General features: G+C 45.0%; 1 protein-coding gene across 1 annotated transcript in view; it reads right to left on the minus strand.

Annotated features, from left to right (window-relative positions):
• The window catches only part of ECI2 (enoyl-CoA delta isomerase 2), a 66,573-nt gene extending 60,310 nt beyond the window's left edge, over window positions 1-6,263 (minus strand). The window contains exon 1 of the mRNA XM_077492129.1: window positions 6,114-6,263. Within this exon, the coding sequence (XP_077348255.1) occupies window positions 6,114-6,172 (59 nt within the window). The 5' untranslated portion in view covers window positions 6,173-6,263. The remainder of the gene's footprint in view (window positions 1-6,113) is intronic.
• Window positions 6,264-22,041: the final 15,778 nt, after the last annotated feature.

Consider the following 22,041-nt stretch of genomic DNA (forward strand, 5'->3'; position numbering starts at 1 on the left):
ACAAAACAAGATTTCTGGCTCTCACAAACCTGCATCTTCTTCTTTAAGAGGCTCCTCTGTCCTCCACTCATTACCTGTATTAATGGCACCTGTTTGAACTTGTTATCAGTATAAAAGACAACTGTCCACAACCTCAAACAGTCACACTCCAAACTCCACTATGGTGAAGACCAAAGAGCTGTCAAAGGACACCAGAAACAAAATTGTAGACCTGCATCAGGCTGGGAAGACTAAATCTGCAATAGGCAAGCAGCTTGGTGTGAATAAATCAACTGTGGCAGCAATAATTAGAAAATGGAAGACATACAAAACCACTGATAATCTCCCTCCATCTGAGGCTCCACACAAGATCTCACCCCATGGGGTCAAAATCATCACAAGAACGCTGAGAAAAAATCCCAGAACCACACAGGGGGGACCTAGTGAATGACCTGCAGAGAGCTGGGACCAATGAAACAAAGGCTACCATCAGTAATGCCGTGTACACACGATCAGATTGTCCGGCGTACTTAGTCCGCCGAAACGCATTTCAGCGGACAATTCGATTGTGTGTGGGCTTCAGCTGACTTTTTCAGCGTGAAGTCCGGCGGACTAAGAAGGTATTTTTACACTCCAATCTTCCCGTCGGACTTGGGTTTCAGCGGACAATACGTTCGTCAGTATGCTAGTACGGCGGACTAAGAATGACGCATGCTCAGAAGCAAGTACGAAAAAGAAAGCCATTGGCTACTGGCTATTGAACTTCCTTTTTCTAGTCCCGTCGCACGTGCTGTACGTCGGACTCTGTGTGTCCGTGTGTGGCCAAGTCCGTTCGGTAGAAAGTCCGCCAGATTATCCGCTGGATTGTATGTCGGACTAGGTACGCCATACAATTCGATCGTGTGTACGCGGCATTACACACTACACTGTCAGGGACTCAGATCCTGCTGTGCCAGATGTGTCCCCCTGCTTAAGCCAGTACATGTCCGGGCCCATCTGAGGTTTACTAGAGAGCATTTGGATGATCCAGACGAGGATTGGGAGAATGTCATATTGTCAAAATGAAACCAAAGTAGAAGTGTGCACAGTGAGGGCAGTGTGCAATACATACAAAATAGAATACAATTATATACAGAACTTAAACATTTCCATATATAATTTTTTTTATATTATACACACACACACACACACACACACACACACACACACACACAGGCCACTTTATTATGGGTAAACATGTTCAATCGCTTGGTAATACAAATTGCTAATCAGCCAATCACATGGCAGCAACTAAATGCATTTAGGGATCCAGACGTGGTGAACAAGATTTGATGAAGTTCAAACCGAGCATCAGAATGGGGAAGAAAGGAGACGTAAGTTACTTTGAATGTGACATGGTTGCTGGTGCACAGTCAAAAAACTGTTGATCTGCTGCGATTATCACACACACACAACCATATCTGGGGTTTACAGAGAATGGTACAAAAAAAAAGAAAATATCCAGTAAGTGGCAGTTGTGTGGAGAAAAAAAAAAAAAAAGCCTTGTTGATGTCAGAGGAGAATGGGCAGACTGGTTTAAGATGACAGAAAGGCAACAGTAACCCAAATAAGTACTCGTTACAACCAAGGTGTGCAGAATACCATCTCTGAACACACAACACATCAAACCTTAAAGTAGATGGGATACAGCAGCAGAAGACCACACCGGGTGCCACTCCTGTCAGCTAAGAACAGGAAACCGTGGCTACAATTCGCACAGGCTTACCAAAATTGGACAATAGAAGATTGGAAAAAACATTGCCTGGACTGAGTCTCAATTTCAGCTGCAACAATTCAGATGGTAGGGTCAGAATTTGGCGTAAACACCATGAAAGGATGAATCCATCCTGCCTTGCATCAATGGTTCAGGCTGGTGGTGGAAGTGCAATTGTGTGGGGGATATTTTCTTGGCACACTTTGGGCCCCTTAGTACCAATTGAGCATCATTTAAATTCCATGGCCCACCTGGGTATTGCTGCTAACCATTAAGGATGAGCTCAGGCGTGTTTGCAGCTCCACGTGCCATGCCCCACACCTGCCAGGAAGCTGCTACTCCACAGCGCTAATCACAGACAGTGAGACATTTCCCGATCTGTGCCCATCCTTACTGACCATGTCCATTCGTTTATGACTACAGTGTACTCATCTTCTGATGGTTACTTCCAGCAGGATAACGCATCATGTCAAAGCTCAAATCATCTCATCACTGGTTTCTTGAACATGACAATGAGTTCACTGTACTCCACATTCACCAGATCTCAATCCAATAAAAACCTTTGGGATGTGGTGGAATAAAAGATTTGCATCATGGATGTGCAGTCGACAAATCTTCTGCCTGATGTTATGTCAACATGGAGCAAAATCTATGAGGAATGTTTCCAACACCTTGTTGAATCTATGGCACATGGTCGGATTTTCCGATGGGAAATGTTCGATGTGAGCTTGTTGTCGGAATGTCTGACCGTGTGTATGCTGCATCGGACATTTGCTGTTGGACTTTCCGACCACAAATGTTTGCTAGCAGGTTCTCAAATTTTCCGCCAACAAAACGTTGTTGTCAGTCCGATCGTGTGTACACAAGTTTGTCACACAAAAGTTCACATATGCCAAGAAGCAGAAGCGGCCGGTCTTGTAAACTAACGTTTTTTAATGGAGAATTAACATTTGTGACGTGGCAAGTTAGGAAATCTCCAAATGCAGCGCACAATTCTCTTCGTCTTTAATGGGATAATAATGAACCTGCTTTGTGGTGATACTGATGGAGTTATTGCAAACAAATTTTCAAAGGCTTTTTTTTTTAAACGATATCAAGAATAATAATAATTGCAAAATAATAATAAAAAAAGCGCAAATCAACACTCAAACTTCTACGAACATGTAATTAACAGAAGGAGCCCAAAGGGTGGCGCTAAAGAGCTGAAAAACCATGTAGTATGTCACTATGTTCTACTCTGCGAGTGACCACCTCTATGACCGACCACCTCTGTACCGACCTAGCCACTTCTGTCTACAACACTTCACTTCTAGCCTCACTCGGCACACTGGCCCCCCTCACTACACACAGAATCAGGTCACGTCCCCTTCAACCCTGGCAAACAGGTGATACTAGAAGTCTGAAAAAACACAGCTGCGCTCTTGAGCGCCTGTTGTGTAAGACAAAATCCAAGACAGATTTCAGCCAGTATAAATCTGCCCTCAAAAAATACAATTCCAGCCTCCTCACTGCCAAGCAGACCTATTTCATCACTCTCATTAAAAACTTCATCCCGTCCCCATCAACTCTTCTCTACCTTCAACTTTCTACTTTGTCCTCCACTGCCTCCACCCCCTAACTCACTCGCTGCTCAGGAGATTGCCAATCACTTCAAACAGAAGATTGATACAATTTGCAAGGAGATCTACTGTTCAGATACCCTCCACACCTTACACCTCATGCTCACAGGTACAATCATTGCTTCCCTCTTTCAACCCCATCACTATTGACGAGGTTGCTAAATTACTTGCCAGCGTCCATCTTACCACTTGCCCTCTGGATCCTGTTCCCTCGCAAATGCCAAGTTCACCCTCTGGCTCTATTCTACACTCTCTAACCCACATCTTCAATCTCTCCCTCTCTTCTGGCATTTTCCCTAACTCTCTAAAACATGCACTTGTCAGCCCCATACTTAAAAAGCCCTCTCTGGACCCATCCAATCTTAACAATCTACGCCCCATCTCCTTGCTCCCCTTTTTAGCCAAACTCCTTGAGCGTCTAGTCTACAACCGACTGAGCGGCCACCTTGCGATAATAGCCTTCTTGATCCCCTTCAGTCTGGATTTCACCCTCAGCACTCCACAGAAACTGCTCTCCTAAAACTAAACGATCTACTAAAGGCCAAAACTAAGGGACACTATTCTGTAATCCTACTCCTGGACCTCTCTGCTGCCTTTGATATGGTTGACCACCCTCTCCATCTCAAAAAATTCCATGCCTTTGGCCTCCGCGACTGTACTCTTCGCTGGTGCTCTACCTACTTATCCAACCGCACTTTTAGCGTTACTTATAAATTCTACTTCTTCATCTCCTCTTCCTTTCTCTGTTGGAGTCCCCCAAGGTTCTGTTCTTGGACCCCTCCTTTTTTCTATCTACACTTCCACCGTGGGTTAGCTGAAAGACTCCCACGGCTTCCAATACCATCTCTATGCTGATGACACTCAAATCTATTTCTCTACCCCTCAACTCACTCCATCATTCTCCTCGTGTATCACTAATTTACTATCAGATATCAGTTTGGATGTCACACCACTTCCTCAATGGTAGTAAGAAGATCCGGCAACACTGTAATCCTTGAAGTGTCGTTTATTGGTACATCAGAGTGACAGTAAAATAAAACTGATGCGTTTCGGCAAAAGCCTTAGTCGACTAAGGCTTTTGCCAAAACGCGTCAGCTTTATTGTTTTACTGTCACTCTGATGTACCAATAAACGACACTTCAAGGATTACAGTGTTGTCGGCTCTTCTTACTACTATTGCATTGGAGTGTGTTGGGACACATTGAGCCTTGGCACCTGTGAGTGGACCTGGTGTGTGGATTGAGTTGTCCCTGCAGAGAGCGCTGTTACTTTTCTTCTACACCACTTCCTCAAACTTAATTTATCCTAAACCAAACTTATTTTTCCACCACGTGCCCCTTCCCCCGATCTCTCTGTCAAAATCGATGGCACAACTATCAGCTCATCCCTGCACACCAAGGTTCTAGGTGTAGACCTGGACTCTGAACTCTCCTTTAAGCCCCACATTCAATCACTGTCCAAATCTTGCTGCCTCAACCTGCGCAACATCTCCAAAATACTCCTCTAACTAATGACACCACAAAGCTCTTAATTCACTCCCTGGTCATCTCTCGCCTTGATTACTCCCTCCTCATTGGCTTACCCCTACATACTCTACCCCCCAATCCATCATGAATGCTGCTGCCAGACTCATCCACCTTACTAATTGCTCTGGGTCTGCTACTCCTCTCCGTCAATCCGTCCACTGGCTTCTGCTCACCCAAAAAATGAAATTAAAAATATTAACGACTACCTACAAAGCCATCCACAACTCTGCCCCCAGCTACATCACTAGCCTAGTCTCTAAATACCAACCTATTTGTTCTCTTCGTTCTTCCCAAGACCTCCTGCTCTGTCATCACCTCCTCCCATGCTCGCCTCCAGGACTTTTCGAGTGCCTCTCCAAGCCTATTGAACTCCTTACCCCAATGTGTATGCTTATCTCCTACTCTATTAGATTTTAGACAATCCCTGAAAACCCTTCTCTTCAGAGAAGCCTCTCCTACCCACACCTAACAGCTGTATTTTCAATTTGTCCATCTGATCATTCCCCACAGCTAATACCCTTTGTTCCACTTGACCCTCCCTTCTAGATTGTGAATTCTAACGAGCTCTGATCCCTCCTGTATTGTAATTGTAGCGTCTTGCCTGATGTTGTAAGGCGCCGCGCAAACTGTTGTCGCTATATAAATCCCGTATAATAAGAATAATCGTTGGCCAACATTTGTGTGATCATGTGTATGCAAGACAAATTTGAGCCAACAACCTTTGAACAAAAAATCCACGTTTTTGTTGGTGGAAAGTCCGATCGTGTGTACATGGCATTAGAACTAAGGCAGTTCTGAAGGAAAAAGGGGGTCCAACCCATGTTATAAAAGGAGGTAATGGTCCGCTTTCACTCTCCCCCCCCCCCAGCAGGCTTGTTAGCTTTAATTTGATCCTGCATTATACAATCCATGAGAACAATGAATGAGAGGGTAATTGACAGAGAATTGCTCTAATTGGCTCACCAGCTCTGTGCACAGTAATCTCCCAGCCCTCTGTATGAAGTGTGACCTGTCACTCACACAATGACTATCAAAGGTCACCCACCTGATCCAGGCTGGGGAAGGTCACACGTCCTTACACAGGATAACATACATGTAATGAGAGTAGATCTCAGTACTCTGATGACCGGAAACAGTGCTATCCAATGTGATGATACTACAGCATTCCCCAACAGTACCTTCCGCATTATCCCAGACAGCCCGATATATGACATTACACGTATAGAGGAAGCTCACCTCATTGCTTTATAAAGTGTGAGCCGCACGGAGCTCGGCACACACAACGAAGCAGCCATAGACAGCGAAAGCTTTAGGAGTTCGGTATAGAGTGAGTGACAGGCTACAGACCTTCCTCTGCCCCTCCTCTGCCCCGCCTCTTATCCTCCGGCTCCCACTCAGCACTCACATACCACGCTCGCGTTAGAGCTGTAAAGCGCTTTCTGATTGGATAACGCTCTGGCCGAAAGCCGTCCCCTGGTAAAGAATATATATTGTGAGTTAGCTCCCTCTGCTGGCAAAACGAGTGTTCTGCATTTATCCACACCTCTATAAACAGCTGTAGGTCGAAGAATCTGAATTTATTTCAGACATAAAAAAAAAATGAATAAAGACGTGCTAATCAGTATTTGTTCATGTTTAAATCAAATTCGTTATTGCATTGTACCACGTGTTCTATAAATACTGTAATATGTGGTAAATCAATTTAAAAAAGGTATTGTTAAAATAATACTAAAGTCTCGTTTTTTGTTTTATCTAAATAATAAACAAGTTATACTAATGCAGGCCATACACGGTCAAATTTCGAACAAATTTTCTTTTCAAAATCAGAAAATTCCTTTTTTTTTTTGTGATCCGCTGATGCCACCATAGATTTTCGAAATTCGGCCGACCAAGCCTTCAATTTCACCTCATGTTGTTACAGAAAAGAATTTTCTTGGCCGGGAATCTTCTTTTCTCTCCGTAAATTTTCTTTTATCTCCGTAAATTTTCTTTTCTTATTACATTTCTCGCACGATTCTCCCATCATTGATTAGAAAATCGTTTGTTTTTCAAAATGTTTCCAACATGTCCGATTCCTCAAATGTTATTTCCGCACAAAAATCGTCTGTTGCTGCAGCCCACTGGTGCAAAATTCATACGAAAATTCTTAGATGCGATTTTCGAAAGAAAATTCTTTCGAAATTCGAACAGTGTATGGCCGGCATAAGACTACTTTTACACTGTGGCGGGGGTGCGTTAGTGTTAATGCGGTGCTAGTTTTAGTGGTGCTTTGCCATTGTTTTAGCTTCGCTTTTCGGCCTCTAGCAGGGTGCTTTTAACCCCGAAGAAAGCACCCATGTTGAGACACTGGCAAAGCGCATTGCAAGCGCTTCGGCAGCGCTGCTCATTCATTTCAATGGGCAGGACGTTTTGGCAGCTGTATATACACTCACTCACATACGCTCCCAAACCGCCCCAAAGTTGCTGCTTGCAGGACTTTTTTTCCCATCCTGCAAGCGCACCGCCCCAGTGTGAAAGCACTCTGAAATGCCTGAAAAGTGCCAGAATGTGAAAGGGGTCTTACCTGCTCTGTTGCAGTGAATTTGCACAGAGCAGTCCGGATCCTCTGCTTCTCGGGTCCCTCTTCTGTGCTCCTGGCTCCTCCCTCCTGTTCAGTGCCCCCATAGCAAGCAGCTTGCTATGGGGGCACCCCAGCCGAGACACAGCTCCGTGTGTCCATTCAGACATGTAGCTGCAGCCCAGCCCAGCCCCCCTATCTCTCCTCATTGGCTAACTGATTTTGATTGACATCAGCAGGAGCCAAAGGCACCGCTGCTGTATCTCAGACAATCAGGAGGGTGAGTCCCTGGACGGCAAAGGCACTCGTGGACATCGCTGGATCGAAAGGCAAGCATGAGGGGGGCTGCTGCACACAGAATGTTTTTTATCCTAATGCATTAAGATAAAAAAAAGCCTGCCTTTAGAACCACTTTAAACCCTCAGCACTTGTAAACTAGAACTATATGCAAAACATTTTTCCTGGTGCCTATATGGCAGCATACATGATATGCTGATAGTAGCCCCGCCTTCTCCCACCCACAGGACCAGTGCATAGCTATAAAAAGTTAACACCCACACAACAGCCCATTCTCTTTTCCCTCTTGAAATGCAAGGCCAGTAGCTTAGTTATTTTGTTATGATAGGATTTGCTGAAGCTTCCCACCTTGGTAGCTAGTTATTGATCTTTCACATGTATGCTGCCATGGAGGCACCAGGAAAACATAAAATTGTATCCTGCTTACCGTAATTTTATTTTCCTGATGTCTATCCATGGCAGCATACTGAACCCACCCAGTTCATTCTTAGTGATGTACAGTGAATGGGCTGTTGTGTGGGTGTTAACTTTTTATACCTATGTACTGGTCCTGTGGGCAGAAGTAGGTGAGGCTACTATCACATGTATGTTGTCATGGATAGGCATCAGGAAAAGAAAATTACGGTAAGTATGATACAATTTTCAGTTGTTTTTTTTTCATTTTGGATAGTGTAAGGGAGGGTTATAACCCCTTTCAGATTTCGTTTTGCCATCTGTTTTACTTTCAATTCCTGTCCCATAGCCAAACAGGCAGTGAGAGATAATTCATGCAAATTAAGGGAAACCCTTTGGGATCCCAGTCTATACGGTTGCATGGGTGCCGTCCCCCTAATCCATGCGTCCAGCCCCTAATCTACATTCAGGGTGCTGGACGCATGGGTTTCAATGCTTTTTTTTTGAAGCACATAATTAGAGCCCAAGGCTCTATTTGGCTTAAAAAGAACGGTGGGCTTGGGGTGCAGAGCACTGGGTGGTAATGTTTAAGCGCTAACATTTGCGCAAAACGCATCTCCCTCTTTGTCCCCTGCTCCATCTGTCAACCACTTGTCATATGAAGCTTCAGTAAAAGGATTTTTAAAGTGCAGCCATCCATAATAATTTCCTTATGTTACACAGCATGCAAACTGGGATAGCACCTGTGTGGGGATTAACCAGAGACTCACTCACCTGGAGCGGCTTTTCTTGTTTCACTAGGTGGTGTTAGTTTGCCGCCCCCTGGGGGCATCCAGGGACTGTGACGCCATAAGGGGCGGGGTCACTGGGTGACATCATCCGGGGACCCCGCCCCATGCCTATATAAGTCATTGTGCACTGTGTCCACAGAATTACAGTGGGAGAGAGCGTTGTGTCAACATCGGAAGAACAGAAGAAGGAAGGAGCCCGGTAGAAGAATTGGAGAGTGGGAGAAGAGGCTGGCGAGCAGGACAATAACCGGAAAGCGCAGAGAAGTTGGAGGAGACCCCCGAAGAAGACCCCCGGAGCTGCCTAATAAATTACTTTAAAACCCTGTCTAGTGTGTTTTTTTTAGTGACACTTTTTCCCCCAGGTGAATGGGTAGGGGTACGATGTACCCCATACTTATTCACATAGGATGGGGGCTGAGATCTGGGGGCCCCTTTATTAAAGGGGGCTCCCGGATTCTGATAAGCCCCCCCGCCTGCAGACCTCTGACAACCAAAGACCATGGTTGTCGGGAAGAGGCCTTTGTCCTCATCAACATGGGGACAAGGTTCTTTGGGGTGGGGTGGCCGAGTGCTCCCCTTCCCCAAAGAACCCACCCCCCCATGTTGAGGGCATGCAGCCTGGTACGGTTCAGGAGGGGGGTGCTCGCTTGTCCCCAGCCCCTTTCCTGACCAGGCAGGCTGTGTGCTCAGATAAGGGTCTGGTATGGACCTTGGGGGGACCCCACACCATTTTTTCGGCATAGGGGGTTCCCCTTAAAATCCATACCAGACGACAGGGCTCTCAAGGCATCAATCTCACCGATAAAAGCGGCGAGATTGACATCCTTTTCTAGTCCCATCGTAACTCATCACATTCAAAATGAACGGACTTTAGTCCATGTGTGGGCAAGTCCATTCATTTGGAAGTCCGCTGGAACTCCATCGGAAAGACCGGCGGACCTAGTCTGCCGGAAAGTCCGGTCATGTGAGGGCAAGTCCGTTTGTTCGGAAAGTCCGTCGGAACTCCGCCGGAATTCCGTCAGGAAGTCCGTCCGACCTAGTCTGCTGGAAAGTCCGGTTGTGTGTACAGGGCATAAGGAATAGTCCCTCAAAATGTGGGACAATTGGGAGCTATAATTATGGTAATAAGGACAAAAAGAGAGGATGAATCTCTCTAAAACCGCGTACACACGGGCGGACTGTCTGGCCAACTAAGTCCGTCAGACAATCCGACGGACAGTCCGTCCTACTTTCGAATGAACGGACTTGACCACACACGATGAACAAACAGTCGGTTGAAAGCTTGCGCGATGACGTGTACAGCACGTACGACGGGACTAGAAATAGGACGTCCAATACACAGCAATGCAACCTTCCGCCGTGTAAATCCTTTCTGAGCATGCGCCATACTTAGTCCGTCCAACTAGCCTACTCACGAGCGGACTGTCCGCTGAAACCAAAGTTGGACGGACAATATTACGGAATTTCCGAAATACTTAGTCCGCCAGACTGCACGCTGAAAAAGTCCGCTGAAGCCCACACACGAGCGGACTGTCCGCTGAAATGTGTTTCGGCGGACTAAGTTGGACAGACAGTCCGCCCGTGTGTACGCGGCTTAACAGGGGACACAGGCAGGAATAAAAACCTAATAGGTGTTCCTCTACACTGTCCAAAAATGTTTTGCCTTTATCTATACTTTAATCTTACTACATCAATCACAATAATAAAAAACAAATCACCAGTATACAATATATTTTTTAATTTCTCACCCTAGAATTGTGGTTTATATTTTCGCTGCTGGCTCCTCCTCTCACAGTGCTGCTTCCCTGAAAATCCAATCTTAACGGGAAAGAGTTAACTGGGGGTAGCACAGTCTCTACCCTTGATACATGTGCAAGGCATAACACCCTACCTCCCAGGGCCATTTGCATGGAAACTATCCCTAAGCACATATGCGAGCATGACGCAGCGTGGTGTATCAGTGGGGGGAAAAAATCACGCAGGGACCAAGAGTAGTGCAAAAGTATATAAATGTAAAGTTCCAGCAGACAGTAGCAGGGCCTATTAGGCACACAAACAGCTGTTCGGTTTCACTTATAGAGAACTGGTAAGAAAGGTCTTTGATCGTTTTGGATGATGCGAGCAACAGCTGCAGAGAAGAGCGAGAATGCGTCTGGCTAGTCTACAGCCAAGAGGGAGACTTCTGCGAGCAGTGAGTAGGCGTAATCCCTGCACTGTCCCTACTCCTCCAGAACCTTTCCCTGATGTTAAGCACTCTCTCTAACAGATAGGGAACCTGTCTCTGCACTAGCCACTTTGGAAAACTGCATGCCAACCGAGGAAGTCAGTCCCTTAATCACTTGACCTCCGGAAAGTTTTGCCCTCTTCATGACCAGAGCATTTGTTGCTATTCAGTATTGCGCCAATTTAATTAGCATTTCAGCGGTCATGCAACACTATATGTCGATTAAATATATATCATTTTTTTTCACCCAATTAGAGCTTTCATTTGGTTGCATTTGATCACCATTGGGTCTTTTATTTATTTTTATTTTTTATTAATCCAAAATGGTCAAAAAGTTTTAAAATAAAAAGGTTATTTTCTACTTTATGTTATTAAACATATCCAATAAGATCAAATTTCTTCATAAATTTAGGACAAAATGTATTTTGCTACATGTCTATGGTAAAAAAAAAAAAAACAATAAGTGTATATGAATTGGTTTGTGTGAAAGTTATAGAGTCTAAAAACTATGGTATATATTTGAAAATTGATAAATTCTGATGTACTGACCTACTATCTCATTCCTTGCGGCCCCAAAATGCCAGAACAGTACAAATATCCCCCAAATGACCCCTTTTCGGAAAATAGACAGTCCAAGGAATTTAGTAAGAGGCATGGCTAGTTTTTCAAAGTTGTCATTTTTTTGTCACAATGTTTTGAAAAATATAGAAAATAAATCAGGGATTTTCCCGATGGAAATGTTGTATGTGAGCTTGTTAGCGGGAAGTCCGACCGTGTGTATGCTCCATCGGACATTTGTTGTCGGACTTTCTGCCAACAAATTCTGGCTATCAAGTTCTCAAATTTTTGCACCAACAAATGTTTGTTGTCAGACTTTCAGATCATGTGTACACAAGTCTGTCACACAAAAGTACAAACACACATGCTCGGAATCAAGTACGAGCCAGAAGCGATCAGTCTTGTAAAACTAGCGTTCGTAATGGAGATATTACATTCGTGACATGGCAAATTATGAAATCTCTCAATGCAGCACATTCTCTTCTTCTTTATAATGGTATAATAATGAAGTTGCTTTGCTGCTGATTTTCACAGAGTTCTGACAAACTTATTTTTTATTATTTCTAGTGATTTCCTGAATAATTTTTTTTTGTGTGTTTTTTTTTATAGTGATCTCCAGAATAATTTTTTTTTTCATTTTGTGTGTCAAGTTACCACAACACTATTATTATCTAGTATTTTTTAACCTCAAACATACAACTATGTTGGTGTCCCTTGCTAATTTGATATTGTATTTTAGAAATGTACCTGCCTACTCACAAACTGTCCTTTTTGAAGTAAAAAACATAGCCAAGTATTTGTCGAACACATTTTTTTTTATTTAACCACTTGCCTACTGGGCACTTAAACACCCCTCCTGCCCAGACCAATTTTCAGCTTTCAGTGCTCTCACACTTTGAATGACAATTACTCAGTCATGCAACACTGTATCCAAATGAATTTCTTTCCCACAATTCTTTGCAAAATGAAAATTTTTTTGTTTTTTATTTTTTTCCCACAAAATTGTCATTGTAATAGGTTATTTCTCTCACATGGCCTGTGTATACCACAAATAATGCCCCAAAATACATTCTTTTTCACAGCCTGGACACTTAGCCCTTGTACACACGGTCGGAGAATCCGTCAGAATGTGTCCTATCGGACCGTGTCATTGGATAATCTGACTGTGTGTGGTATGCATCGGACTGATTCCGTCGGAATATCCGTCGGACCCAATTTTCCAACATATTGGAAATATTTCCCGACCAACTGGTTCGATCGGACATACTCCGATCATGTGTAGTGAATTTTGATCGGACCAAGTGCCACGCATGCTCAGATCAAATTCCTACATCAAAGCTATTGGCTACTAGCCTGAATGTAGTCCCATCATAACGAAAATTACGTCATCACGTTCTGAAAGATCGGATTTTTCGACAACTTAGTCCGACCGTGTGTATGCAACAGTTTCGGACACAATCCATCAGACTAAATCTGACGGACAAAATCCGACGGATTTGGTTGGCAGAATCTCCGACCGTGTGTACAGGGGCTTAGAGAGGCCCAACATGCAGGGAGCGCCGTCACGTTTTCTAGGAGTATAAATTACACATCTAAATTGTTGACTACCTATTACACTTTTGAAGGCCCTGGAGCACCAGGACAATGACACGTGACATTGATGTGCCACTGATGGCAGAAGGCACTAATACGTGGCACTGATGGCAGATGGCACTAATACGTGGCACTGATGACAGATGGCACCAATACGTGGCACTGATGACACGTGACACTGACAGGTGGCACTGATGACACGTGACACTGACAGGTGGAACTGGGGACACATGGCACTAGGGACAGGTGGCACTGGGGAAACATGGCACTAGGGACAGGTGGCACTGGGGACAGGTGGCACGGATAAGTGGCACTGGGGACAGGTGGTACTTGGGACAGATGACACTGTTAGATGGCACTGGGGACAGGTGGCATTGATAGGTGGCACTGGGGACACATGGCACGGACAGGTGGCACTGGGGACAGATGGCATTGATAGGTAGCACTGGCGACAGATGGCACTGATAGGTGGCACAGGGAACAGATGGCACTGATAGGTGGCACTGGGGACAGGTGGGCATGTGTGGGTGTTTCACTGTGTGTGTGTTTTACTGTGTGTGTTTTACTGTGTGTGTACACTCACTGTCACTGACGCTGCAGCTGCAGCACGGAAGCTCTCCCTCCTCACACGCTGTCTCTGTGTGAGGAGGGGAGCCGGCGATGAGAGATGATCTCATATGTTTTCATATGAGATCACCGCTCATTGGACAGACCAATCAAGTGCTAAATGGCTGACACAGAACCAACACAGAACTTCCCCGACGTGCGGCGGCGCGCATTGGGGAAGTAAACAGGAGGACGTCCAGGGACGCCCTCCCAGCAGTTAGAGTCCGCTCTGTAGCCGTCTTTTGGCTATAGAGCGGGCGCAAAGTGGTTAATAGAGAGCCCAAGGTCATAACAAAATAAAGAGGAAGTCGAACGATGGAGAAACAGTTGGAATTGGTGAAGTCTTTGTACCCCAGGGAAGACATCAGTTATTTGACTGTCATAATTGGTAACCTGAGGCGTCCATTTAATAGGGAGCACAATATGGTCCAGGACTCTGAGAGATCGGAAGCAGCAGCAGATGACATATATGTCCCGAGGCTGTGGTCTTACAACAACCTGAGTTTTTTGCCAAACCACACCCAATCCAGGCCATCAACACTTCCTACCAGACTTCCTTCCATGCTGCTGTGGTGTTGGTGGAGTTGGGGAAGGAGCATAGTCCAACTCACAGAAGTGTGTTTGACGTGTGAGTTTGCCCCTCATCCCATTGTTTAGGGCCTGCAGAATTATCTCCTTGCATATAGTGCGTTGGGCCTCCTCCATGTGTTCTAATTTACTGGAAGTGACGCATCCACCATCCACATGCTACTGTGGCTAATTGCCACAGTAACATGTCTTAGGAAAGTAGCCCTGGCCTCCTCCAGGTTCCTTGCCTTCCTGGTCCTTTTGGTTGGAGGGCAGAGGGGAGGAACCTGGGATTCGGTTAGGCTGCTTGCCACAGCCTCCTCCTGGCTGAGACTTTCCTGTGTATGAAAATGGTACAGATTTTTAGGTTTTTGTTCATCAATCACGCACAATTTTTAGCTCATGACTGTTGCAAATAGAATGTTAACAAATAGAAAAGACTATCATTCTGACCCCAGCATTTTTCATTCTTGTCCCAATCATTTTTGGCCACTACTGTCTATTGATATGTAAACCTGATAAATCAGAAATTTGTGATCAATAACATCTAGTTAACATCATTCAATTTTTGACAAGAAATATGTTCAACAATGCTATACCTGGGTCAAGATGGGCTCCTCCACATCTTCCTCCTGGGTGGAAGTCCCAGGTTGGACCTCAGGAGCCTCAGCTGATGTTGAAGGAAGTGTTGAGAGTGATGGCCTGGGTTCCGTCTGGTCGGACAAAAAATGCAGGCTGTTGTAGTACCACAGCCTGGGGACATATACGTCATCTGCTGATGCTCCAGATCTCAGGGAATCCTGGACTTCTGGCGCTCCCTATTGTATGTGCTTCTCAGACTACCAATTTCGACCTTCAAATAGATGATGTTTGCTGTGGGATACACAGGCTTCACTAATTCCAACAGTTTCTCCAGCGCTGCCTTCCTCTTTAGCTTATTAGAAAAGTCCCTGCATTGTACTTGCCAGAGACTTGGCAGCTCAGTGTATTTGTCTATAAAGTTTGTCAGGAAATCAGGGGCTGTAAATTTATCAACCATTTTATCTACCAGACACAAGACAAACCCTAATGTCAGGCTCAACTCGCCTAATCTTGTCCCAATATAGGCCTCAATCTATAAGCAGTATAGGCCACTAACCACTGATGCCCCAAGTTCCAATTGTACCTTAGTTTGCACAATCCTCCATCCTCCACTCACAGATCATACGTACGTCACCCGCGTGTTATGCTTTATATACACTGCGCATATGTGAAACTCCACCCCTGTCCTTCTTTCTAGTGTATTCCCTGCCTCTTCTCTTTCGGGGCAGTGGGAGAGCACATGGCGGAGACACAGTGGGTGTGTCCTGAGAGCAGCAACGACGAAAGCCCGGAGCAAGGCAGTTCCCAATTCAAGAGGAAATATAAGGCCTCAAATATGTCCTTTGAAGAGATGGTGGACATCTTAAAGAGGACAGACTATGATGGGAACCATGGGCCGTACAGTGCCCCAATTTGAGAAAGGCCAAGATCATGACTAAAGTTATCAGAAGTCTGCACAGGAATTTAGGCTTTGCAATGATCCAAGGAGCAATTGAGGAAACGCTGGTCAGACCTGAAATTGAGGGAACAAGATCAGTATAGAAAGATCAGGAAAGTGCTGCAAAAAAGTAAGTATTTGTTGTGTGTTACTATTATTATTATTACTTTCGTGCTTGTCATGTCAATGTGCTTTTCTTTACTGTTGTACAGTTTTAAATGCCAAGTTTGAGGTGCGAGGAAGGGGTTGCACCCCGAAACACGTCCATTGATTATCCATGATGGAAGCTAGCACATGTTGACACACTAGGGCTTATTTTTATTTATTTTTTGTAAATTTTTATTTATTAACAGTTTTACAACACATAAAGTACAATACACTGTGTACATCAATTCAAAGTGTCCTTGGCATCCAGTCAACACTGCCATACTTTCTCAATTTTTTTAGGACAACCCCTACTTAAGTATGTTGCTTTATAAAAAGGTAGTGCTTTATTAATGATGCCTTTCCAGTAAGACAATGTGGAAGTTCAGGTTTTTTCCAACACAATAAAATAGCTTTACGTGCATAAAACAGAGAAAGAGAGATCATAGTTCTTTGCGCCCTTTGGGGCGTCAATTCCTCCACCAGGCCGAGCAAACAGATTGCAACTGTAGTAGGAATCGGCACCGAAAGCACTGTCTGTATGTCTGTATAGTGCGTGTTACCCCTTTCCAGAACTCCTTTATCGGCTGGCAGTGCCACAATACGTGGTCAAAATCAGCATGACTATCTGTGCAATGCCAACATACTGCTGTACCTGTGCCATATATTCCAGCTATCCTTGCAGGGATATAGTACACCCTGTGTAATAGTTTAAATTGAATGAGCCTGTCTCTGGCCGACACCAAAGTCTGGAATGGGTGAACCCACATATCATCCCAATCCTCCCCCCCAAAATCTGTAACTAATGCACTCCACTTGTCCCTACATTTGTTAAGCATTTTTGGTCTTTCTACAAACAATTCTTTGTAAACTATTGATAGTGGTTTTAGCAAGTCCTCAGCCCTTAGCATGTTCTCCAAACGAGATGCGCCTAGCTCTAGTGTGTCAGAACTAAACTGGGTAGTGAAAGCCTGTCTCAACCGGAGGTATCAAAATAGATACCAATTAGGAAGATCGTATTTATCTTTAAGTTGGTCAAACGTGAGTAATTTTATTCCCCCCACTATATGCTTCAGTTGTTTAATGCCAACCGGATCGGGGATTGCACCAAAGTGTGGTAGTCTGGGGTTGAACCAAAGAGGAGTGTCCTGAGACCAGCTCCCAACTTCAGTTTTCGGCAAAATCTGTGCCTTGTCCCATGCGCGTATTGTGACACGCATTGAGGCAGTCAAAGATGAGGAGGCTTGAGGTCCCCTGTATACTAAGTAAGATAGGCTCTCATACGAACCAAGAAGAGCTGCCTCTAGTGCCGTTGCTGAATCCCCATCATCCCTCGCCAGCCAGCGTCGAGCTATCACCATTTGTCCCGCTGTAAAGTATTTGAAGAGATCCGGTAATGCTAGTCCACTCTGACCCCAGGGTTCTGCAAAGTACGGAGACCGATTTTGGGGTGTGCAGTGGCCCATAAGAAGGAGCTAAATAGGGTATTCACCCTCTTAAAAAATGAACATGGGATCCAGATTGGAGCGTTCTGTAGGAAGTACAAGAAAACTGGGAGAACTTTCATTTTAAGTAGGTTGACACTTCCATTCAGGGACAGTGGCAGATGTCTCCAAGCATCAAGTTGCAGTTTGACCCTGGCCAACAAAGGGAGCAGGTTCAGGGCCAGAAAGTCACCAACCCTGGGCGAGTCTGGCATGCCCAGGTACCTGAACTCCAGCACCCATGCAATGGGTATTAGTTTGGTCGCTGAGGCCTGAGCATCCGCGTCAATAGACATAACATTAGATTTCTCCCAGTTAACTCGCAGCCCCAAGAATGTGGCAAATTTGTCTAGTATTTCGAACACTGCCTCCAGGGACGACCCTGCATCTTGCAGAAAGAGAAGCATATCATCTGTGTAAAGTGCAACGCATTCCCGAATACCTCCTACCTCTAGTGCTCCTACGTCAGGCAACTTCCTCAGGGCTATAGCCAAAGGTTCTATGGCTAGAGCGAATAAGGATGGCGACAACGAGCAGCCCTGATGTGTGCCTCTGCCTACTGGAAATTGGGAGGAGACCAAGGTGCCCATCTTTATGACTGCTTTGGGTTCACTATAAAGCAGTGAGATCCAGGTAATAAAAACTTCCCCAAACCCCAGGTGACGTAGTACTGCCAGCATATACTTCCAGTCCACAGAATCTAAAGCTTTGGCCATGTCGAGGGATACCAGCACCCTAGTCCCTGTCCTGTCATGGTCAATCTGCAAGTGAGCAAACAATCTAACACAAGTTAGTGTCTGTAGATTTTTGGGATATGAAACCCGTCTGATCTATATCTACAAGGGTAGTAATAACTTTGGAGAGTTTTGTAGCTAGAACCTTTGCTAAAACTTTTAGATCTTGGTTTAACAATGCTATGGGTCTATATGAGGAGCAGGTTAAAGGGCCCTTGCCTGGTTTCGGGAGTAGAATCACCTGTGCCTCTAATAATGAGTCTGGAAGGCATTTATGTTGAAGACAATAGCAAAACAGGGCTCTTAGTCTGGGAACTAAGTCCTCCATATGCAGCCTATACCACTCAATACAAAAGCCGTCCGGTCCAGGAGATTTGTGAGGGGGGGGGGGGAGCCCTAATGGCCGCTTGATTCTCTTTTTCTGTTATGTCAGCCTCCAAAATATCCCTATCTGTCTCAGACAGCACGGGAACATTCAGGGATGTCAACAATGCCTCTAGTTCCTGACTATCATAGACCGAATAGGAGCATACAAAGCCTTGTAGTACTCCACAAACGTGTCCATAACATTTCATTTGTGAGAATGTCCCCCCGATCGTTTTTAATACAGGGAAAGTTCCTTTGTATCCTCTGTTCTGCCACCAACATCGCTAGCAATTTGCCATTCTTATCCCCCTGCTCAAAAATGGATTCAGCACTTTTGGTCCTAGATATATGTGTTAATTCAGTAAAATGAAGTGCCAGCGTGCGTCTTGCCTCCAGCAATTGTTCATATGTTGTATCAGACCTTCACAGACCCTTTCCCTTTCCTGCAATTCCTGTTCCTTTTGTAATGGAAATTTGTAGGTTCTGTATATAATTGTATTCTATTTTACATGTATTGCACTATTCCCTCACTGTGCACACGGCCCTAATAATGTTTTCAGTACATGTTTTGCATTCTTTCGAGTCCTGATTAGATTTAGCCTGCCTATGTAACGCCCCTTGTTACCATAAACGTACAATTGTAATATTAATGTGATACCTATGTAATCGTGTGTATAAAAACCTTCAAATGCGTCATAATAAAGGAGAACGGTTATTTGGAAAGATGCTGAGCGTATCTTTTGTGTCTGTTCCCTACTGCAGTAGTTACTATTAATTTGGAACCACTAATCAATATGAGAATAGGAGTTGCCTATCTATAAAATATCCATTTCATTTTCTATTATGTGACCTGTGTGCCTGCATAATGGCAGAGATGTACTGTCTACGCATACAGGCCTTGAATGCATCCCATACTGTAGTGGGGTCAGCAGTTCCTAAGTTATCTGTCCAGTAGTTAGTGAAGTGAGGTGCTACTTGGGAGGATACCCCTTCCACCTCAAACCAACCTGGGTTCAACCTCCATGCCCCCCCCCCCCCCTCCAGAGCTGAGGGAGTGCCAATGTGCACCGATAGTGGTGTGTGGTCTGAAATTCCCCCAGATAGGTAATTAGCCCCACCCACTAATTGTACCATTGGTGCATTGGTGCATTGGCGAATGCCAAATCAATCCTCGAAGAGGATCTGTGTGTCTTTGATAGATGTGAATAACTTCTGGTGGTGGGGTTTTTCTAGAGCCACAGTTCTGTCAGGGAGGCTGTGGCCGCCCAGGCAGAAAGGTCGGCAGATGCCACCCTAGTTATATTCGATGAGTCTAGAGCGGTAGAAAGAATGGCATTAAAATCCTGGTAGAAAGAATGGCATTAAAATCCCCTGCTATAATAAGCGGGAGATGCATTTAAGGAGCTAATTTACCAAGGAGATCGTAAAAGGACCTGAACCTGAAAAGGAGGAGGTATATAGACATTGACCAAGACCATCTTACATGTAGTAATGTCGGCTACGACAATCAGGAACCTGCCTCCCGGATCTGAGATGACATGGTGTATGGTACAGGGTACCACCCTACTAATTAGGATTGATACTCCCCTGGCATAAGTAGAGTATGTTGCGTGTATCGCCCGCTGGATCCATGCTCTACGTAAAGCCAGTACCCTGCTCCCATCCAGATGCGTCTCCTGCAGAAACACCACATGCGGTATGATCGTCTTTAGATATTGGAACATTAGAGCTCTACGAAATTTGTGGTTTAAGCCTCGAACATTCCAAGATACCACATTAATCAGTGACCCTGCCATTTCCACTTGTTAACTTAACACATATTACATAGCATACCTGCATCAAAGGGAAGCAGTAGAGTAGATCATGCAGTTCATGCATGCACCATATCATTTGCAAAACAGAAGGTCTAACGTGGAAGGCTGCACCAACTAAATAGACAAATTCCTGAACCCCTTTAACTCCCTGCTGCTGTATATCAAACCAGAACAAAAAGTACACGCAGCTTTTTCCCAAAACCTTGCCCCAAAAAAGTCCTGTAAGGCATGACCGTACAAAAGGGCAAAATGAAACAGTAGAAAAAGAAAAAAAGAAAAAGTGTAAAAAAGAGTAGAACAAAACTATTCTAGAGTCTATCTTCTGAAGACATAGCGTCCGTGTCTGTGGTGCTCCAAGGCTCCGCAGCAGATACCGGTCAGTTACTTCCATGGAAAATGTATTGGTTAGTGCCTCTTCCCTACCCCAGGATTGATAATGTTTCCATGAGGAGGTCAAGGTATGGCCCAGCAGAGGCCAAGTTGGAATAGGTTTGTATACTTGCAGATGCTTATGTAAGAAGGATGGGCTCCCCCATTCCCCTCCCCCACCCTGACCGTAAAATCCAGAAGAATGTTAACCAGTGATACATAAGTGATATGTTGGGTTAATCAAAACCGCCTCAGAACTGGAACAAATAAAACTTGGAAGAAAGAAAAAACACATCAGCCAGGATTACTTGGAGAGCAGCCCTAATAGTCACCGTAAAGATAGCAACCAGGTGTTTGCCTCGTCAGGGGATTCAAAAAAGTTACTGAACCATCATGTTGAACCCGTAGGCGACTAGGGTAGAGCACGGAGTACTTCATATGATGTTCCCATATCAGTGAAAGTTTTGCAACGTCTCTGTAGGTCTGAAGTCAGAATAGAGATGCACCACCGTGTTCTCAAAGGGTAGGGTATGATGTTTACGGGCCTCGTGGAGAATGCAATCCTGGTCTCTATAATTGAGGAATCTCACTAGGAAGGGTCTCAGTGGGGCCCTAGGAGTGCCCCGGCCAGTTGGGACTCTGTGAGCCCTTTCCACCACATATGTTGGGGGGACCTCTGTTAAGTTTAGAAGTGTCTTAAAGAAAGCTTCCACAAACTCAGCGGAGCGATCCCCCTCCGCCCCCTCCAGGAGACCTAGGACCCTTACATTATTCCTCTGAAGGTGATTTTAGGCGTCGTCAGATTTAGCCACCAGGAATTGGACAGTGCGCTGTAATGTATGAAGGGTGTCATCATGGCGGGCAGTGATGTCCTCCGTAGCGGAAATTTGTGACTCAGTTTCAGAAAGTCTGCTCCTGAATTTGTCCAAGTCTGCTCTGATGAGGTTGCACTGCTCAGCCAGGTGATCTATGCAGACCAGTAAAGATGTTCTGCTTTGTTCTATAGCCGCAAGGATGATAGTGGTATCATTTGCTTGTGGAGTCGCCGGAGAAGGCGGGGAGATCGTTGGGATCGCTGTCTGCCAAAAGCACTTTAAATTGATCCAGAATGTCACTGGAGCACTGGGCAGGCTATGGGGGCGCCTTTT

Source organism: Lithobates pipiens, unplaced genomic scaffold, assembly GCF_037356315.1.
Source record: "Lithobates pipiens isolate NorthernLeopardFrog02 unplaced genomic scaffold, aLitPip1_a1.2 Scaffold_19, whole genome shotgun sequence".
NCBI classification, from domain to species: Eukaryota; Metazoa; Chordata; class Amphibia; order Anura; family Ranidae; genus Lithobates; species Lithobates pipiens.